The following is a 16,270-nucleotide window of genomic DNA, read 5'->3' as shown; positions in this document are numbered from 1 at the left end:
TAATAACTGGGTGTTGTTTAGGCAAAGGGCCCAGTCTGTAGTGTAGAGATGGTCTGTACTGAGGCTGAGCTGGAGCTGTTGGTGTGGGTGAGCTATTGATGAGGGTTATTTTAGTCCACGTTTACTCAGCAGGTAAAAGTGGCCCAAATCTGATCATTTTCTCCATATGTGACACAGAAGTGAGTCCATGTGGCAGTGAGAACAGTAAAAAACTCAATGAATCTGACATTTTCAATTCCGATTTGAGACGCTTTCATATGTGGTATTAAAATCCGATACATATCCGATATACGGCAATGTGACTCTGAACAGCCAGATCGGAATTCATGTCACTTTACGTCAGTCCAACTCGGCATTTGTCATAATTTCACGCTGCTGAGGCTCATAAACATTTAGGCTCATGTTTCTGTACCAACATTTAGACGACTTATCACAACCGCTCAGTGGTCAGAGAGGTTCTGAAAGGACTGGCCGAGCGTGGCCGGAGGAGACGAGGCTGCAGCGTCAAAGAACAATTTAAAGAATCCGAGGACATGAACCGAAGAAGTGGCCGTGGCTGAATAACATGCCCTTTGAATGCATTGTGGGTGAAGAGCGCAGACGTCAATGACTGGAACATAATCGCTCCTGTGATGCTGGCAAAGACGAAACTGAAGCTCCGAGAGTGACTGGCGTTTGCTGACCATCTTGATTGTTTACCTTTGGACGAGCCTCATGAAGCATTGTTATTTTGCCTGTGTGGGTTTAGGAGCTGATCAGTTCAGACTGATGTCACACACAGATTACATTTAAAAGATATTGTGAACTGCCGAGTAAAAACATCGGATTTGGTGGGAAAATCAGATTTGGGTCAATTTTACCTGCTGTGTAAATGTAGCCTTAGTGACCGCACCTGGCTTAGCACTTACACATCTGCTGCTTCTACTACTGACTTCAGTACTTTTTACTCTGTTTTAGTCACAAAGAGCAGAAAAAATATCTACTATTTAATTCCTACGTACAAAGTGCTGATCAGAGAACATGTGGTTTCTGTGTAATTACTATGGACAAAGTTACACTAGTTTACAGTCCTGTTACTACAATGTTACAACACGGTTACAGAGAACTTACCAGTAAACATACCAAGTAATACTGAATGTGTTACTGTACTGAAATAAAGGGACTTAATCTCATTTATTCTACTTCTAATTTAGATCTACTTCCTCTGTCACATATGCAGAAACTTACAGAAACACTGAATCACTAAAAGCTAAAATATTCCTGTAATTTCTCACATTAGATACTCTGTACTTACACACTCAACTGGATCATTATGCACTAAATATTACTAGTAAGTCCAACAGATCATTAAATCCTGAGGAAGTAGTTACACATACCTGATACTCTTCATGTAGTTTTAGTAATTTGTTATGTAAATTAATATATATGTTCAAAATACGTTCCAGAAACCACCAAATATTTACTTATTAAATACTAGTTACTTGCTGTAACATCATAAAAAGATCTACCCAGTTTCCAGTCAACACTCTCATACTTTCTCTTTAACCTGGGAAACTTTTAAACACTATGAAATCAATGAATAATCTGCTGAATAATCTAATCTGTTAACGCTGCTCAATCACAAGACGACGCCCGCGGATCTTAAACATGGAATCTGTTTAATTATCATTATGTAAGTCCAAGTAAAACACAATCTCAGGAAAATCCAATATTGTAGTCCGAAAACCAAACAGGGCTCAAAAACTGGAATAACCAAAACACACAGGCAACCGGAGCAAAAGGCCAAACCAAAAGAGGGAAATCCAGAAAGCAAAAGGTTCAAGACACCAAGTCAAACGGTCAGAAAATACTGGACAGTAGTAAAATATAACACCTCACAAAGAGCAGAACAAACCGGGACTATTTAAGCTCTGAGACAAACACACACACAGGTGACCTGACCTAGAAATCAGGTGACTGAGAACAACGCAGTTACACGTGATTGGAGGAACTGGTGACCATCACCAGGACTGGAATTATGGGAAATGGAGTCCTGGAGCGTGCTAGCCAAGGGAGGAGATCCCAGAATTTTCCTACAGCAGTGAAATACATGAAGGTACTGAAAGGCTGAATCACTAAAACCTGAAATACACTTGGTATTTCTCACAACAGCTCCTCTGAAGTTAAAAGGTAAATATGAAGGATTTACAAGTAACACTTCATATTTACCTTTAACTTCTGAATAAGTGTAGCGGGAAGCAATTAGTAGTGTGTACTCTGGGGAACGGTCGGACTGCAGAGCCGCAAATTTACACACCTGCAGTTTCACTGCAGCAGAAACTGGATTCTAACTAGGAAAGAAACGTTCATGAGTGAAATAAATTAGTCGTCATTAAACACCCAACACATCTCACTGTTAGCCGTTAGCTTAGAACAGACTGGCTCTCCTTAGATTTTCAGTAAAGAGTAAAATTAATACAAGTACAAATAAACATCATGTAACTCTTTCTGTCCTTCAAACACACAAACACACACACACACATTCACATGAACACATCAAGCACAGAAATAGCAAAGTATGTTAAGGAGGCAGAAAAGTACAATGAATTAATACCAGAGTGTCTCCAGTTTACAGTGTTGATCCTCCAGTCCAGCAGAGAGCAGCGTCACTCCTGAATCACACAGACGATTATAACTCAGATCCAGTTCTCTCAGACTTGAGGAGTTTGATCTGAGAACTGAGGCCAAAGCTGCACAGCTTCTCTCTGAGAGACGACACACAGACAGCCTGTGACAGAAATGATATGAGATACATTATCATTACACCCTCAAATACAAACAGACCTACAAAACACTCACCAGGAAAAAAGATATTCTGACAGAAATCATCTCCCTGACTCACAAACACAGTTCACTATTATGGAGAAATGAGCTGAAGATCTAAAAAGTTTTTTGTGTGATACATGCATATATATATATATATATATATATATATATATATATATATATATATATATATATATATATATATATATATATATATATACATACATACATACATACATACATGTATATGTGTAAAGAGAGAGAGAGGGAAAGAAAGCAAAAGAGAGAGGGAGACAGACAGAGAGAGTGAAAGGAAGAGAGATGGAGAGAGAGAGGGAAAGAAAAAGAAAGCGAGAGAGAGAGGGAAATATGAGAGAAAAATTAAAAAATGAGAGAAAGAGGGAAAAATGAGACAGAGAGAGAGAGAGAAAGAAATGTAGAGAGACGGAAAGAGAGAGAGAGGGAAACATGAGAGAAAAAGAGAAAAATTAGAGAGGGGGGTGAGAAAGATATGGAGAGAGAAAATATGAGAGGGATAGAGAGAGATGGAGAAAAGGAGAGAAAAGAGAGAGAAATAGGGACAGAGAGACAGAGAGTGAGAGTCAGACACAGAGACAAACAGACAGAGACAGACAGATAGACAGACAGAGAGAGACAGACAGAGAGAGAGGATGAGTGTAAGAGAGAGAGCATGAGAGAGATATAAAGAGAGAGAGAGAGATAGAGAGAGATGATGATGATACTAATCTCTCTCTCTTTCCTGCATGTTCACTACCTGAATACCTGTGTTGAATATTATCCAGAGAAAAAAGATCCCAAATGGTTAATCAGCTTAGCAGGTAAACAAATGTAATACTAACAAAAAATGAATAAAAAGTTAAATAAATAAATAAATAATTATCTTCCAGCTTTTCCTGTTTTAATATTATAATGTCCCATAAAAAACTGCCGTCCGTAAAGAAATGGTTTGTGGAATTTGGTGTGGAAGAACTTGACAGGCCTGCTCAAAACCTTGACCTCAACCCCAGTTAACACCACTCTAATAAATGACATGGTCAGCCAATGGTGCTTCAACAGCTGGAAGAACATTCAGGAGGAACTTTCTGAAACTTTGTCAGCTCCACAGAAACATCAACCAAGCTTTTGTCTGACACAGTAAAAGAGGAGCTGCTGATGTTCAGAAGTTCTGAAACTATTGCTATGAGCTCTATATGGTGGAAAGACAAGCTCAGATACTGACATGAAAACATCATCCCAACAGTGAGGAACGCTGGAGGGAGCATCATGAGTGGGGCTGTTCTGGACTTGGACGGACTGACATCATCAAGAGAAAAATGAAATCTCCAGTTTATCAAGATCTCCTACAGTGAGGATGACTGTCCAACAGCTGAAGCTCAGTAGAAGAAAGAACACTCAGCTTTTCCTCTTGAATCCTCATCGTGGACTATCGGAAAACCAAGGGCTGCACACACTCTCCTGTCTACATCAACGGAGCAGAGGTAGAACGTGTGTCCAGCTTTAGGTTCCTGGGAATCCACATCTCGGCAGACCTTTCATGGTCCTTCAACACCTCCCATCTCATCAAGAAGGCACAGCAGCGTCTTTACTTCCTGAGGAGACTAAAACAAGACCGGCTGTCTCCTCAGATCCTCACAAATTTTTACAGATGCACCATCGAGAGCATACTGACCAACTGTGTGACCGTGTGGTACAGTAGCTCCACTGTGGCGGAAAGGAAATCCCTGCAGAGGGTAGTAAGGACTGCTCAGCGCATCACAGGCATGCAGCTCCCTGCCATCAAAGACATTCACCACCAGCGCTGTGTGCGCAGAGCACACAGCATCATTAAGGACCCCTCCCACCCCAACCACAAACTGTTCAACCTACTTCCATCCGGGAGGAGATACAAGAGCATCCGGGCCAGAACCAGTCGGCTCAGGTCCAGCTTCTTTCCCTCCACAATCACTCTGCTGAACTCCACACCTCGCTGATAACACTACCACTCATACTGCACACAGCGGACTATGAACACTGCCTTTCATACTACACTCACCAATCAGAGCTGTTGTTTTGTTTTATTTTATTCATCATTATTACCACTGCACAAATGTAACATTCTACTGCCATGTAAATAACACATCGCAACAGTTATTCTATACAGTGTACATCTCCAACATGTTCATGTATATATCTACACATCTATAATCTATTTTTTTGCATATCTATAAGTAATTTATTCTATATACTGTAATGTTGCACTATGCCTATTTATTGCACACTTGCACACTCTCTTTTTGCACTATTTGCTACTATTTGCACTTCTGGTAGATGCTAACTGCATTTCGTTGCCATGTACATGTACTGAGTAATGACAACAAAGTTGAATCTATCTATCTATCTATCTATCTGAATGTTGTGCAGGTCTGATCTGCAGATACTGAAAGAACTTTCTTCAGGTTTTTGCTGTCAAACGACTTTAGACCAGTTATTAAATACAAGGCTTCACTGAATTTGTCCACCAGCACTGTGAATGTTTAACTGGTGTGAACAATAAACACATGAAAGATTTTCATTGTTTGTGTGTGTAACCCTTTAGCTTTTTACTGAAAAGGGTATGCCACGGTTTTGCTAGGTTAAAAAAAAAGGAGGACAAGGAGACTGAGGACACAACGATAAATTTCCCTTTCAACACAACTATTTGTATTGATAAATCACCAAATTTACAAATCAAAATCACAGTAATGTACACTGAAAAGGGCCCAGCACAAAAAAATGGAAAAAATGATATTAATGAGGAAAAGTAAATAAAACAAAATTAGAGCTCTTTGGGTATTTCTTTTTTTTCCTTCTGAAAAAAGTCAAGAGATCTCACTGTTCTAAAAAAAAACGAAGAGAGTTCAATTCCAGGACAACCTGAACTCAGTTATTCAGCTTGTTTGTTGCAGTCCAAAATGTGTGTGTATTCTCCAAAAAAAGTGTGTTGCATATGAATGTGCAGGAATAGCTGGTTGAAGTCTCATCTGTAGCTCCGGCTCGGACTTTTCCCTATACGAAAGCAGAACGACTCGTCCACACGGGGTCTGGCTCGCCGCTCCGTTCTCCTAATAATCTGCACTCACGGGTTTCACAATCCAGAGCAGTTCAACAGAAAAAAAACAATCTATGCAACAAACAAACAACTGTTACTACTTCACATTACACACTTTTCTTTTACAGATTTAAATCTGAACGCTGGTATAAAATAACCACAATTCTCACATATAAAAAAACAAATGAAATGCCCAACAGACATGTTTCTCCCTTATGAACAGTAAAAATAGCTTCAATACTTCAAATGACCTTATAGCTCTATGATATATGACAACTTAGAGTCAAAGTGGTAGTTTAGAGGCTAATTTGCACATCACGTATCAAATTACAAGCATGGGTGTGACTAGCCCCACATACTGGTGCTAGCAGTTAGCTTGTTTTCCTCGTGCATCAACCACAACTGACAAACAAATACAAAATATTCTGCTGCTTAATAATCAAAATGAACTTAATCACAACTCCAACTGTTTTTTTCTCTCTCTCTCTCTCCAAAACTGTTCTTACACACTTCTGCCTTGAATTTGACATGTTTTAAAGTTAGAAACCGGCTAATAGAGTGACTAGCATAGCACTGAAACATATGACTCGCCGGAGCTGCACACCAAAATGAGGAATTCTCCATTAGAAACCCTCCAAAAAGAACACCAGCTTCTCCCAAAAAATCGGAAAAAACACTAATCCTTCTCACTACTTGACTGTAATGTCTTAAATCAGGTCAAACACTTCAGTTCAGTTCGTAAAAGCAGAGCAGCTGCAAGCTGCAACTCCAGCCTGCTCCGCCTTATTTTCTCTCTTCTAAAAAGTCGCCGTAACCGGTTGATCTTAACAGCGCTACGCTGCCCCCTACAGGAATGTGCTATGAACGTCAAGCAGTATAGAGCAGTAGAGAAAATGTCCTTTTGAGGTGGGTTACATGTGTTATTTGCTTTAGCATATTGTGTTTGTTTACTTGTGACTTACATGAAGAAAAAAAATATATATGATGAAATAATGCAGAAAACTGAGTGATAAAGTACAGACATACTTTTATTTGCCACTTTATGCAAAACAATAATAATTGTGTGTTGTTTAGACACAAACTACAATCTGTACAGTAGAGATGGTCTGTACTGAAGCTGAGCTGGAGCTTTTGGTTTATCAGACGATTCTTTTGAAAATCTTGATCTGTTGACTTGTTTACTGTTTACAGTGAAGGTTACCAAAATCAAAACATTTCCCTTTCAAAACTACAGCAGTCAGTCTCCTCAGATCTCAAACACTAACATAATATTGTTAAAAGAAGAGGTGATGAAGCACAGTGGTAAACAGGCCCCGTCCCAACTTTTCTGAAATGTGTTGCTGGCATCAAATTCAAAATGGGCAGATATTTAAAAACAATAACATTTCTCAGCTTCAACATTTGATATGTTGTCTTTGTACTATTGTCAATTAATTCTAGGGTTTAAATCTGAAAATCAGTGTGTTTTTTTCTCTTTGCACAGGTTCTCAACTTTTTTGGAAACGAGGCTGTAAAGTAATATAAGACAATAACATAAATTAAAAAGATAAATAATGAAGACGTAGAATTTTAATGAAACACCAAGTTAAAGAGAGGCGTTAAATGTGTGCACTGAGCTTTACTCTCTGAAAGAGTCTCTCCACGTTTTCTGGATTTTACTGAAGGTGTTAGCAGAAGGTCAGTATCTGCAGATCTAAGATCTCATGCTGGAACATAAACAGACAGACTCTGTGATGTAAGTGATGCTTTAAGCTCATTTAGAGCCTTAAAAACTAGTAGAGCCTTAAATCTATCCTGAAAGATGCAGTCAGTGCAGCGCTTTCTAATCAGGAGTGATCTGATCTCTCTGGTTAGTTTTTGTTAGGATTCGTTCAGCTGCATTCACTGTAGAGGATGGACTGAAAGACAAGCACAGATGTCCCCGTCTGTCCAAGGTTCATCTTCAAATTACTCATTACAAATATTAAAGCCACAGATTTTTTAATCAGTCAAAATATTATTGTTAGTGAAACTGCAAACAACCAAGATGCAAATTACAGTTGGGGGACAGGGCGGAGGGGGAGGGTGGTTCTGGGGGATTTTAGTCCCCCCCAGCTGGACCCCATGAAGGTCTCAAAATCAAATTCAGGTGTTTCACTGACAGTAACCTTATGATGTTAATCTGTTTGGGAAAAACAGAAGCTCACATTCAAATTCAGGGAAAGGTCTTTGTTCAGCTGCTTCACTCAGGAAATGGTGAGATTCTGTCTTTGATTTTCTTCACTAGATAGTGATGCAGCACTGCTCTGGCTCAGGGTGGCGCTGTTGCAAACTGGTTCACTCAGTTGAACCTTGATAGTCTATTAACTGTAACTATGCCTGGGACACCTCTGAACAACTTTACTATGTGCTATAGCATATTTACAAATCTAAGAAACTGACCAAGAGACTGAGAGAAAGAGTGAACTGTGCCTCATTTCTAAACCAAAGACAGAAGAGAAGATGTGTGAGATCTCAGTGAATGTGTGGAAGAGCACATTACTAAACTAGAAAAGAGCATTTCCTAAAGAAGAAGTATTAAACCAAACATTGTCGCCATTAAAGCTCATCAGTGCCTTTATGGTGAATGAGTTAGCAGCCAGTCAGTGCTGGAGTAGCCAGACAACATGTAAACCCCCAAACACCAGGGGTCATTTCACACACTGCCAACAACTATACAATGTCATCTTTTAAGGACTCGTATCAATTATTAATCTAAACCCCACACAGCACTAAAAGCCTGTTTTTACTCTGTACGTTTAACACTGAAGACATTCACCATTTAGAGAAACTGTAAATGGAGGAAAACTGCAGGTACAGAATAAAAGACCAGAGCTTCACCTAATGGAATATAAATATCCATAAATCATCACTAATCTTCCTTTTTTAAGGATTTTTAGAGAAAGTTGGTAGAGATTGAGCTCAGGTTTATTACTGGATCCTAAAATCCTTCTATTTTAGTTTTGCTTGATCTCAATGCAGCTTTCAAAACAGCTGATCATACGATTCTAATCCACCTTCTTGAAAGGTCCATTTCAACATTTCTAGTGGAGTCACTAAAGGTTTAATTTCAGAGTTTTGCTTTTTTCGTTATGCATGTTACTGTTAATGTCATCAGAACACATTAGATCAATTTTCATAGCTATGATAAATGACACACTACTGAGACTCCATTCTCCACTCCCTCTGTTGACAGGCTGACCAGCTGTGGGTCAGATATTTCTCAGTGTAATGCTCTTCACATCACTACTGTTCTAAAACAATGAATCTGGTTAGCTGTGTCATTTAGAATTGATGTTTATTAAAGTTTATTATTTGACTGAAAGTTAGTTTACTTGTTTTAAAAGATCTAAAAGGCCTTAAAGCACACGCATACCTCACTGGAGATACTGGCCTTCTGCAAAAACCCCCAAAACACCACCTTTTACTAGACAGTCAAGCTCTGTAAGTTCTTAATTCTTTTACATTATTTACTCTCACCGGCCAGTTGCTTGTTATCACAAATAGCTAATCGACCAATCACATGGCTGCAACTCACTGCATTTAGGCATGTAGAGGTGGTCAAGACAACTTGCTGAAGTGCAGACCGAGCATCAGAACGGGGAAGAAAGGGGATTTAAGGGGCTTTGAACGTGGCGTGGTTGTTGGTGCCAGACGGGCTGGTCTGAGTATTTCAGAAACTGCTGATCTGCTGGGATTTTCATGCACAACCATCTCTAGGGTTTACATAGAACGGTCCGAAAAAGAGGAAACATCCAGTGAGCGGTCAGTTGTGTGGATGAAAATGCCTTGTTGATGTGAGAGGTCAGAGGAGAATGGGCAGACTGGTTCCAGATGATAGAAAGACAACAGGAACTCAAATAACCAACCAAAATCTCTGAGGAACGTTTCCAACACCTTGTTGAAAGTCTGCCACGAAGAATTAAGACAGTTCTGAAGGCAAAAGGGGGTCCAACCTGTTACTAGCATGTACCTAATAAAGTGGCATGCGAGTGTTTTATTGTCAGATTTTTTATTTTATCAAACTTTTTCTTTTTCACTGTTCTTGAATTTTATTGTTTGTAAAACGCTTTCAGATGCTTCTTGTAGGAACAGATTCTTGGAAAGGCGTATTATTATTTTAAGGAGAATGTAAATTCGAGTACTCGTTTATATCAATGATTATTCAAAGCCTTTAAAGCGCTGTTCAGGAAAATCCTATTGACTAATTATTTTAATTAATTACAGAAAATACTGAAAGACCCACTGGACACTGCAGGACCCAATATGCTCAGTAATCTATTTCTATGGCATTTTTCAGCAGATTTTTAATTAATTTCTTCAAGAAACAGGCTTTTTGACCTATTTTCACGTAGAGTGGCTCAGCTACCCGGCACAGTCAGGTGAAAAGGAATTCCTGTATATATGCAGGGGTTTGGTGTTCAGTGTAAATGAAAAATGAAATTTGATATCTTGGGTAAAACTGTTTTATTCTACAACTGTATTATTCTTAAAGTGCTTGAATTGGTCCCATCCTAAAGACTGATAAACAGACCTTAAACCTAAACCTTAAAAGCAGTGTTTCCCATATCATTACATCACGTGCCACATGGCTGGGAGGAGATTCACTTCATCAACAAAAGTTTGTGGACACCCCTCCTAGTTACTGAGTTCAGGAGTTTCAGTCAAACCCACTGCTAACATGTATAAAATCAAGCACATAGCTTTGCAGTCTAGATAGAAAAATCACTGGCAGTAGAATAAGTTAACGTTGGCTCTTCAGTGTCTGGCTCTACTCACCTATATAGGGCGTTATATGTAGCCCTGTCTTAATTTAATTGATGACATAAAGGTATGGTGCAGATTAACTGGCACAAACAGCCGATTTTTGCATTGGTTAAGTTTTAAATTGTATAGTGGCTCTGTATCCTGGCACTGGAGAACCCCTGTCCTGCACTGCTTTAGAGGGGACACTTTGGAAAAGCAGTGATGGCTGATTATTGAATTCACAGTAATTCACTGCAAAAATGCAAAAAATGTTTAGATGTAAAATATATCTTGATGAAGCAGATGCTGCTGTAATCTTTACTTCTGTTGCTTGCTGTTGCTGTTTGGTGCTTTTCTTCTATTAATATGTTTCTTTAAAAATTTCTTCCTGCTTTAATGAAGTTCTGAAATTCTCTTCTATTCCTCTACTGTCATCATCTGCTTCAGCCACTGCTCTCCCTCAGCCCCCTGAGCAGGACACCCTCCTGTCTCATAATATAAGGCTCTGATCAACGAACAAGGAGATCCACAAAAACAATATATATGATGTCTTTTCAGATCATTTTAGGAAACCCACTAAATAAAAGAGATAAGTTTTTCTCTTTTTTTTAAGTCTTCCTCACCAAGGAACCAAAGCAGGCTCTTCCTCAGTTCCTCAATCTGCTCCAATACTGTACCACCTTCTGCCTCTAATATTCTACCATATACAGTATAACACGTTTCATTCTGTCCTCTTTTCTTTGATTGAGGTTTTAAAATAGTCAATAAAGAAGTATTAATAGTGTTAATTCTGAAAAATCTAATGTTTTTATTTGGTGGGTTTCCAAATCTTAAAAGTTTAAAAAGGTAACTGTGTCCTGAATATTGCCTGTTCAAAATGTAACTTGGACTGAACTCAGAACCTCATTTCTTTCTACTTGTATACTTTTACATCCCAACCCTGCACATTGTAGTGATTTCCTGCACCAACACATCCACTTTAACTCAGTAAGGGCTTGTTAATCAGGACAGGGGTTTTCTGGACTGCATTCCACTAAAATCATGTAATACTTTACACCTAAAATTACTCTTAAAATAAACAATACAGTAAAATGTGTGATAAGGAAAATACTCACACAGCTTTTCTGGATACTGTAACGACTGGCAGAAGCCTCAGAAGACATTCCTCTGATGGGTCATATTTTCTCAAATTAAACACGTCCAGCTCTTCCTCTGAGTTCAACAACACAAACACCAGAGCTGACCACTGAGCAGGAGAGAGGGTGACTCTTCTTAGACAGCAAGAGTTTCCTGTGTTCAAGTATGTCTGGACTTCCTGCACTAGAGAGTGGTCATTCAGTTCATTCAGACAGTGGAACAGATTGATGTATTTCTCTGGAGAGAGATTCTCCCTGAGCTTCTCCTTGATGTACTCAACTGTTTCCTCTCTGCAGTTAGAAGTGCTTCCTGTCTGAGTCAGCAGGCCTCGCAAGAGAGTCTGATTGGACTCCAGTGAGAGACCCAGGAGGAAACGGAGAAAAAGGTCCAGGTGTCCATTCTCACTCTGTAAAGCTCTGTCCACTGCACTCTTGAGAAAATCAGTCATTGTTGATTTTGAATGTGTTTGATGTTCCAGCACATTTCTGCTCTGAGAAATAAAGGAGAAAAATACAAACAAAGCAGCCAGAAACTCCTGAATGCTCAGATGGACAAAGCTGAACACCTTCCCCAGGTGCAGCCCCAACTCCTCTCTGAAGATCTGAGTGCAGACTCCTGAGTACACTGACACTTCTCTGACATCAATGCCACACTCTCTCAGGTCTTCTTCATAGAAGATCAGGTTGCCTTTCTCCAGCTGTTGGAAAGCCAGTTTTCCCAGAGCCAGAATAATCTCCCCAGTCTGCCCACGATCAGTGTCACAATTTCCATGGTACTTTTGGTCTTTGTGTTTGATCTGAAAGATCAGGAACTGTGTGAACATTTGAGTCAGAGTCTTGGGGATCTCTCCACTCTCTGCTTCACCCAGCATCCTCTCCAGAACAGTGGCTGCAATCCAACAGAAGACTGGTATGTGGCACATGATGTAGAGGCTTCTTGATGACTTCATATGTGTGATGACTCTGTTGGCCACACTCTGGTCACTGATCCTCTTCCTGAAGTATTCCTCTTTCTGCAGGTCACTGAATCCTCGTACCTCTGTTACCTGGTCAACATACTCAGGAGGGATCTGACCACATGCTGCTGGTCGAGAGGTGATCCAGAGAAGAGCAGAGGGAAGCAGATTCCCTTTGATGAGGTTTGTTAGCAGCACATCCACTGAGGCTGACTGTGTTACATCAGACAAGCTCTCATTGTTCTGGAAATCTAAAGGAAGTCGACTTTCATCCAGACCATCAAAGATGAACAAGACTTTGTACTGATAATAATCTGCTGGTTTTAATTGTTTTATGTCTGTGAAAAAGAGACGAAGAAGATCAACTAGACTGAGTTTTCTCTTCACTGAGTTCAGCTCCCTAAAAGGAAGTGGAAATATGAAGAGGATATCCTGATTAGCTTTTCCTTCAGCCCAGTCCAGAATGAACTTCTGCACTGAGACTGTTTTTCCAATTCCAGCGACTCCATTAGTCAGTACAGTTCTGACGGCTGTGCCTTTAAAGAGGTCACTGCAGTAGATGGGTCTCTCCTGTGTTGCTGGTCTCCTGGACGCTGTCTCAATCTGTCTCACCTCATGTTCATTATTGACCTCTCTACTCCCACCTTCTGTGATGTAGAGCTCTGTGTAGATCTCATTCAGAAGTGTTGAGCCTCCGTGATATGAGATTCCTTCATTAATTCTCTGGAATTTCTTCTTCAATGTGGATTTGAACTTTTGATGACAAGCAGGAGCCAGTTCTGAAAAAAGTTTATTACAATAAACAACAATAAACATGTTAATGTCTGACATCCTTACTACAAACACAGTAACACACATTACCCTTCTATCAACCCTTCTATGGTTCTCTTGTCTAGGAACCATCAGCAAAATTAAATACCCACAGTTAATTTAGATAATAAAGGATCATCTTCCTGCTCTTTTGTCCTGAAGAAATTCCTTCCAGATTGTTTATATTGAACTTTCCAGAATTTCTCTGCTCAGTTTACTCATCACTTATAAAAATAATGAACTTTATTATGGAAAAGAAATAATGGAATGTGCTCTGTATCAGAGAAACTGTGTCAGAACAGAGCGTATATGTACAAATGGGTGGAATTAGTGATTCTGAGATTACAGGCTAAAGACAGGAATGGGGCCCCCTGGTGGCACATTTTTAAACTAGTGGAGGGTCTGGTGGTCCCCCAGTGGCACAGCTGTCTACACTGCACAAAATGATGTCTTGGAATTAAAATCATCTTCAATCTATTCAATATACCTAATTTCAATATCTAATTTTGAGATTGGAGTAAGAATATTATTAGAGTACTTAAAAAGCCCAAATTCTACATTTATTCTGTATTTTATTTTTTTATTAGTTCATCACTTATAATGTTTGTGTGGGATTTGTTTTTATATATTGACTGTATGGACTGGAGAGTGAATGGTATGTTTTCAAATTTAACAAAATATGCATAAAACATAAAATGTCTTTAAAAAAGGAAAATTTGTTTTTCCATTAGAACTTATTTCTAGACATTTTTACTTTTTATGAGTAATATTATTGAGTAAAATTTTCTCATTATATTAACAGATAATTTTACTTCTTTTAAGAAAAATCCCTGACACAAATAAAATCATCTGCCAATACAGTGAGATAATTTCACTTAAAAAATTACTAAAATAATAAAATTAATAAATTTAACACACACAATGAATCTACCTGTGTTTTCATGGGGACCCTAAGCCTCATGCAAAGACCACCACTGTATATACAGGCTTTCCAGAACTGCTCAGTGTTCCAGTGGGACAGAGTTCTTACTGGTCTGTAGTGTGCTGGCGAGGTCTGTCTGGTTCGTGTTCCTCAGGATGTGCAGTGCGATCTGCAGTGTTCCTTCTCTGACACTCTGATCCACCTCACTCTTCACCTCCTTCTCAGAGCATGCTGGGAAATCTGGACTCAGCACCTTCTTGAACCTCTTCAGCTGATTCTTCACCAGAGAGATCACTTTGTGCTCCAGTTCCTGATTGGACATAAACATTAACAGAGAACAGCTGAAACACCACCATGTCATAGTTCAGTGGTTCTCACATCAGGACCACTGAGAAACTTTAAAACTGGTCTGCAGAGATTTTTTATTTAATAAAAACACTTGATAAAAACAACAAACTGCTCAAATCACATCAGTCTACTACATATTATATAGCTGAAAACTTGTGGTGTGAATTGAAGAGGGACGTCCACAAACGAAGACTGAAGAACATTAAGGAAGTGGAAACATTCTGCATTGAGGAGTGGTCTGAGACCCCTCAACAAGTGTTCTCCACCTTTGATAAGCATTACAGAAAACAGCTCAGTGCTCTTATTCTCTCCAGAGAAGGCCAGCGAAGTGTTACTGAAGAAAACATGTTTCTGTTGTTGTTCCAGATCACAGTGTAGAAATTAAAATATGCTGCTGACCCATTTCTTTATGCTGGACATGTCACTCACTGCACGTGTGACTTATATAATATACTGACTGTAGCTCATTTTCATGAAGGCTGCCAGTGATTCTGGAGCTGAATATAGGCAACATGTTGTTATCTGAAATTTTCATAGCTATAGACTTTATATTCCAATTACCAATGTTTTTTATTGAGAAATGGGGATTTTTTTATATTTTATCATTTTTTAAATATTTTAGTTGTTTATTATGGAAAGTTAAGCAAAACTAAATGGGACAATATGTATTTGGAAAAACTGAAAAATACTGTCTAACTGTGTTATATGGTCTCTAATACACATCTACTATATAATTTACAGTTTATTCACTTTATTCAGTTCCAGTTTTAAGACATTTACATTTAGGAGGCGAATGACGATTCACAGAACACAAAAGATATTTTGCATCCTACTTAAAGAAATTTTGAATATGGGTGCCCAAACATTTGCATGTACCTGTATCTTTCAGCTGAAAAAGCTGGGTTTGTGAAAAGGTAGGAAAGCGGTGCATAAAGTAGGTTAAAAGTTTTATTTCATGAAATTTGCACGAGTGTAAAAATAAACGATGTTTGTTTGCAATGCACACCATTCTGTGTAGCTATTCTGTGTATATCTTCTATTAAATAACGTGGAGTACTGCATTTAGTGGAGACCACTAGATACTTTCACTGATACTTTGGAGCTCTTTTGCTGTAAGTGGTCCAAGGGTTCTTGTGAAAATCATAATGACCTCAATTAAATACCAAGGAATATTAGCCCAAAATCTCTCTGCCTCTGCTAGAAGGATGTAACCTGGCCATGGACAGACCTTTTAGCAAGATAGTGACCCAAAACACACATCAAAAATCCACCAAGAAATATCAGAGTTTTGAACTGGCCCTTTCAGAGTCCAGATTTAAACCTAGTTGAAAAGTTGTGGTGTGAATTGAAGAGGGACGTCCACAAGGAAAGACTGAAGAATATTAAGGAACTGGAAATGTTCTGCATGGAGGAGTGGTCCGAGATCCTTCAACAAGTGTTT

General features: G+C 39.0%; 1 protein-coding gene across 1 annotated transcript in view; it reads right to left on the bottom strand.

Annotated features, from left to right (window-relative positions):
• LOC108413649 (NLR family CARD domain-containing protein 3-like) overlaps positions 1–14,809 on the bottom strand; it is a 26,688-nt gene extending 11,879 nt beyond the window's left edge. The window contains exons 1-3 of the mRNA XM_037540863.1: positions 14,590–14,809; positions 11,773–13,528; positions 2,594–2,767 (exon numbers count right to left, since the gene is read on the bottom strand). Of these exons, the coding sequence (XP_037396760.1) occupies positions 2,594–2,767; positions 11,773–13,528; positions 14,590–14,809 (2,150 nt within the window). The remainder of the gene's footprint in view (positions 1–2,593; positions 2,768–11,772; positions 13,529–14,589) is intronic.
• Between the last annotated feature and the right edge of the window lie 1,461 nt (positions 14,810–16,270).

The sequence above is a fragment of the Pygocentrus nattereri genome, chromosome 9, assembly GCF_015220715.1.
Source record: "Pygocentrus nattereri isolate fPygNat1 chromosome 9, fPygNat1.pri, whole genome shotgun sequence".
NCBI lineage: Eukaryota > Metazoa > Chordata > Actinopteri > Characiformes > Serrasalmidae > Pygocentrus > Pygocentrus nattereri.
Note: the sequence above shows the minus strand (reverse complement) of the source record. Positions and strands in the feature narration are given on the sequence as shown.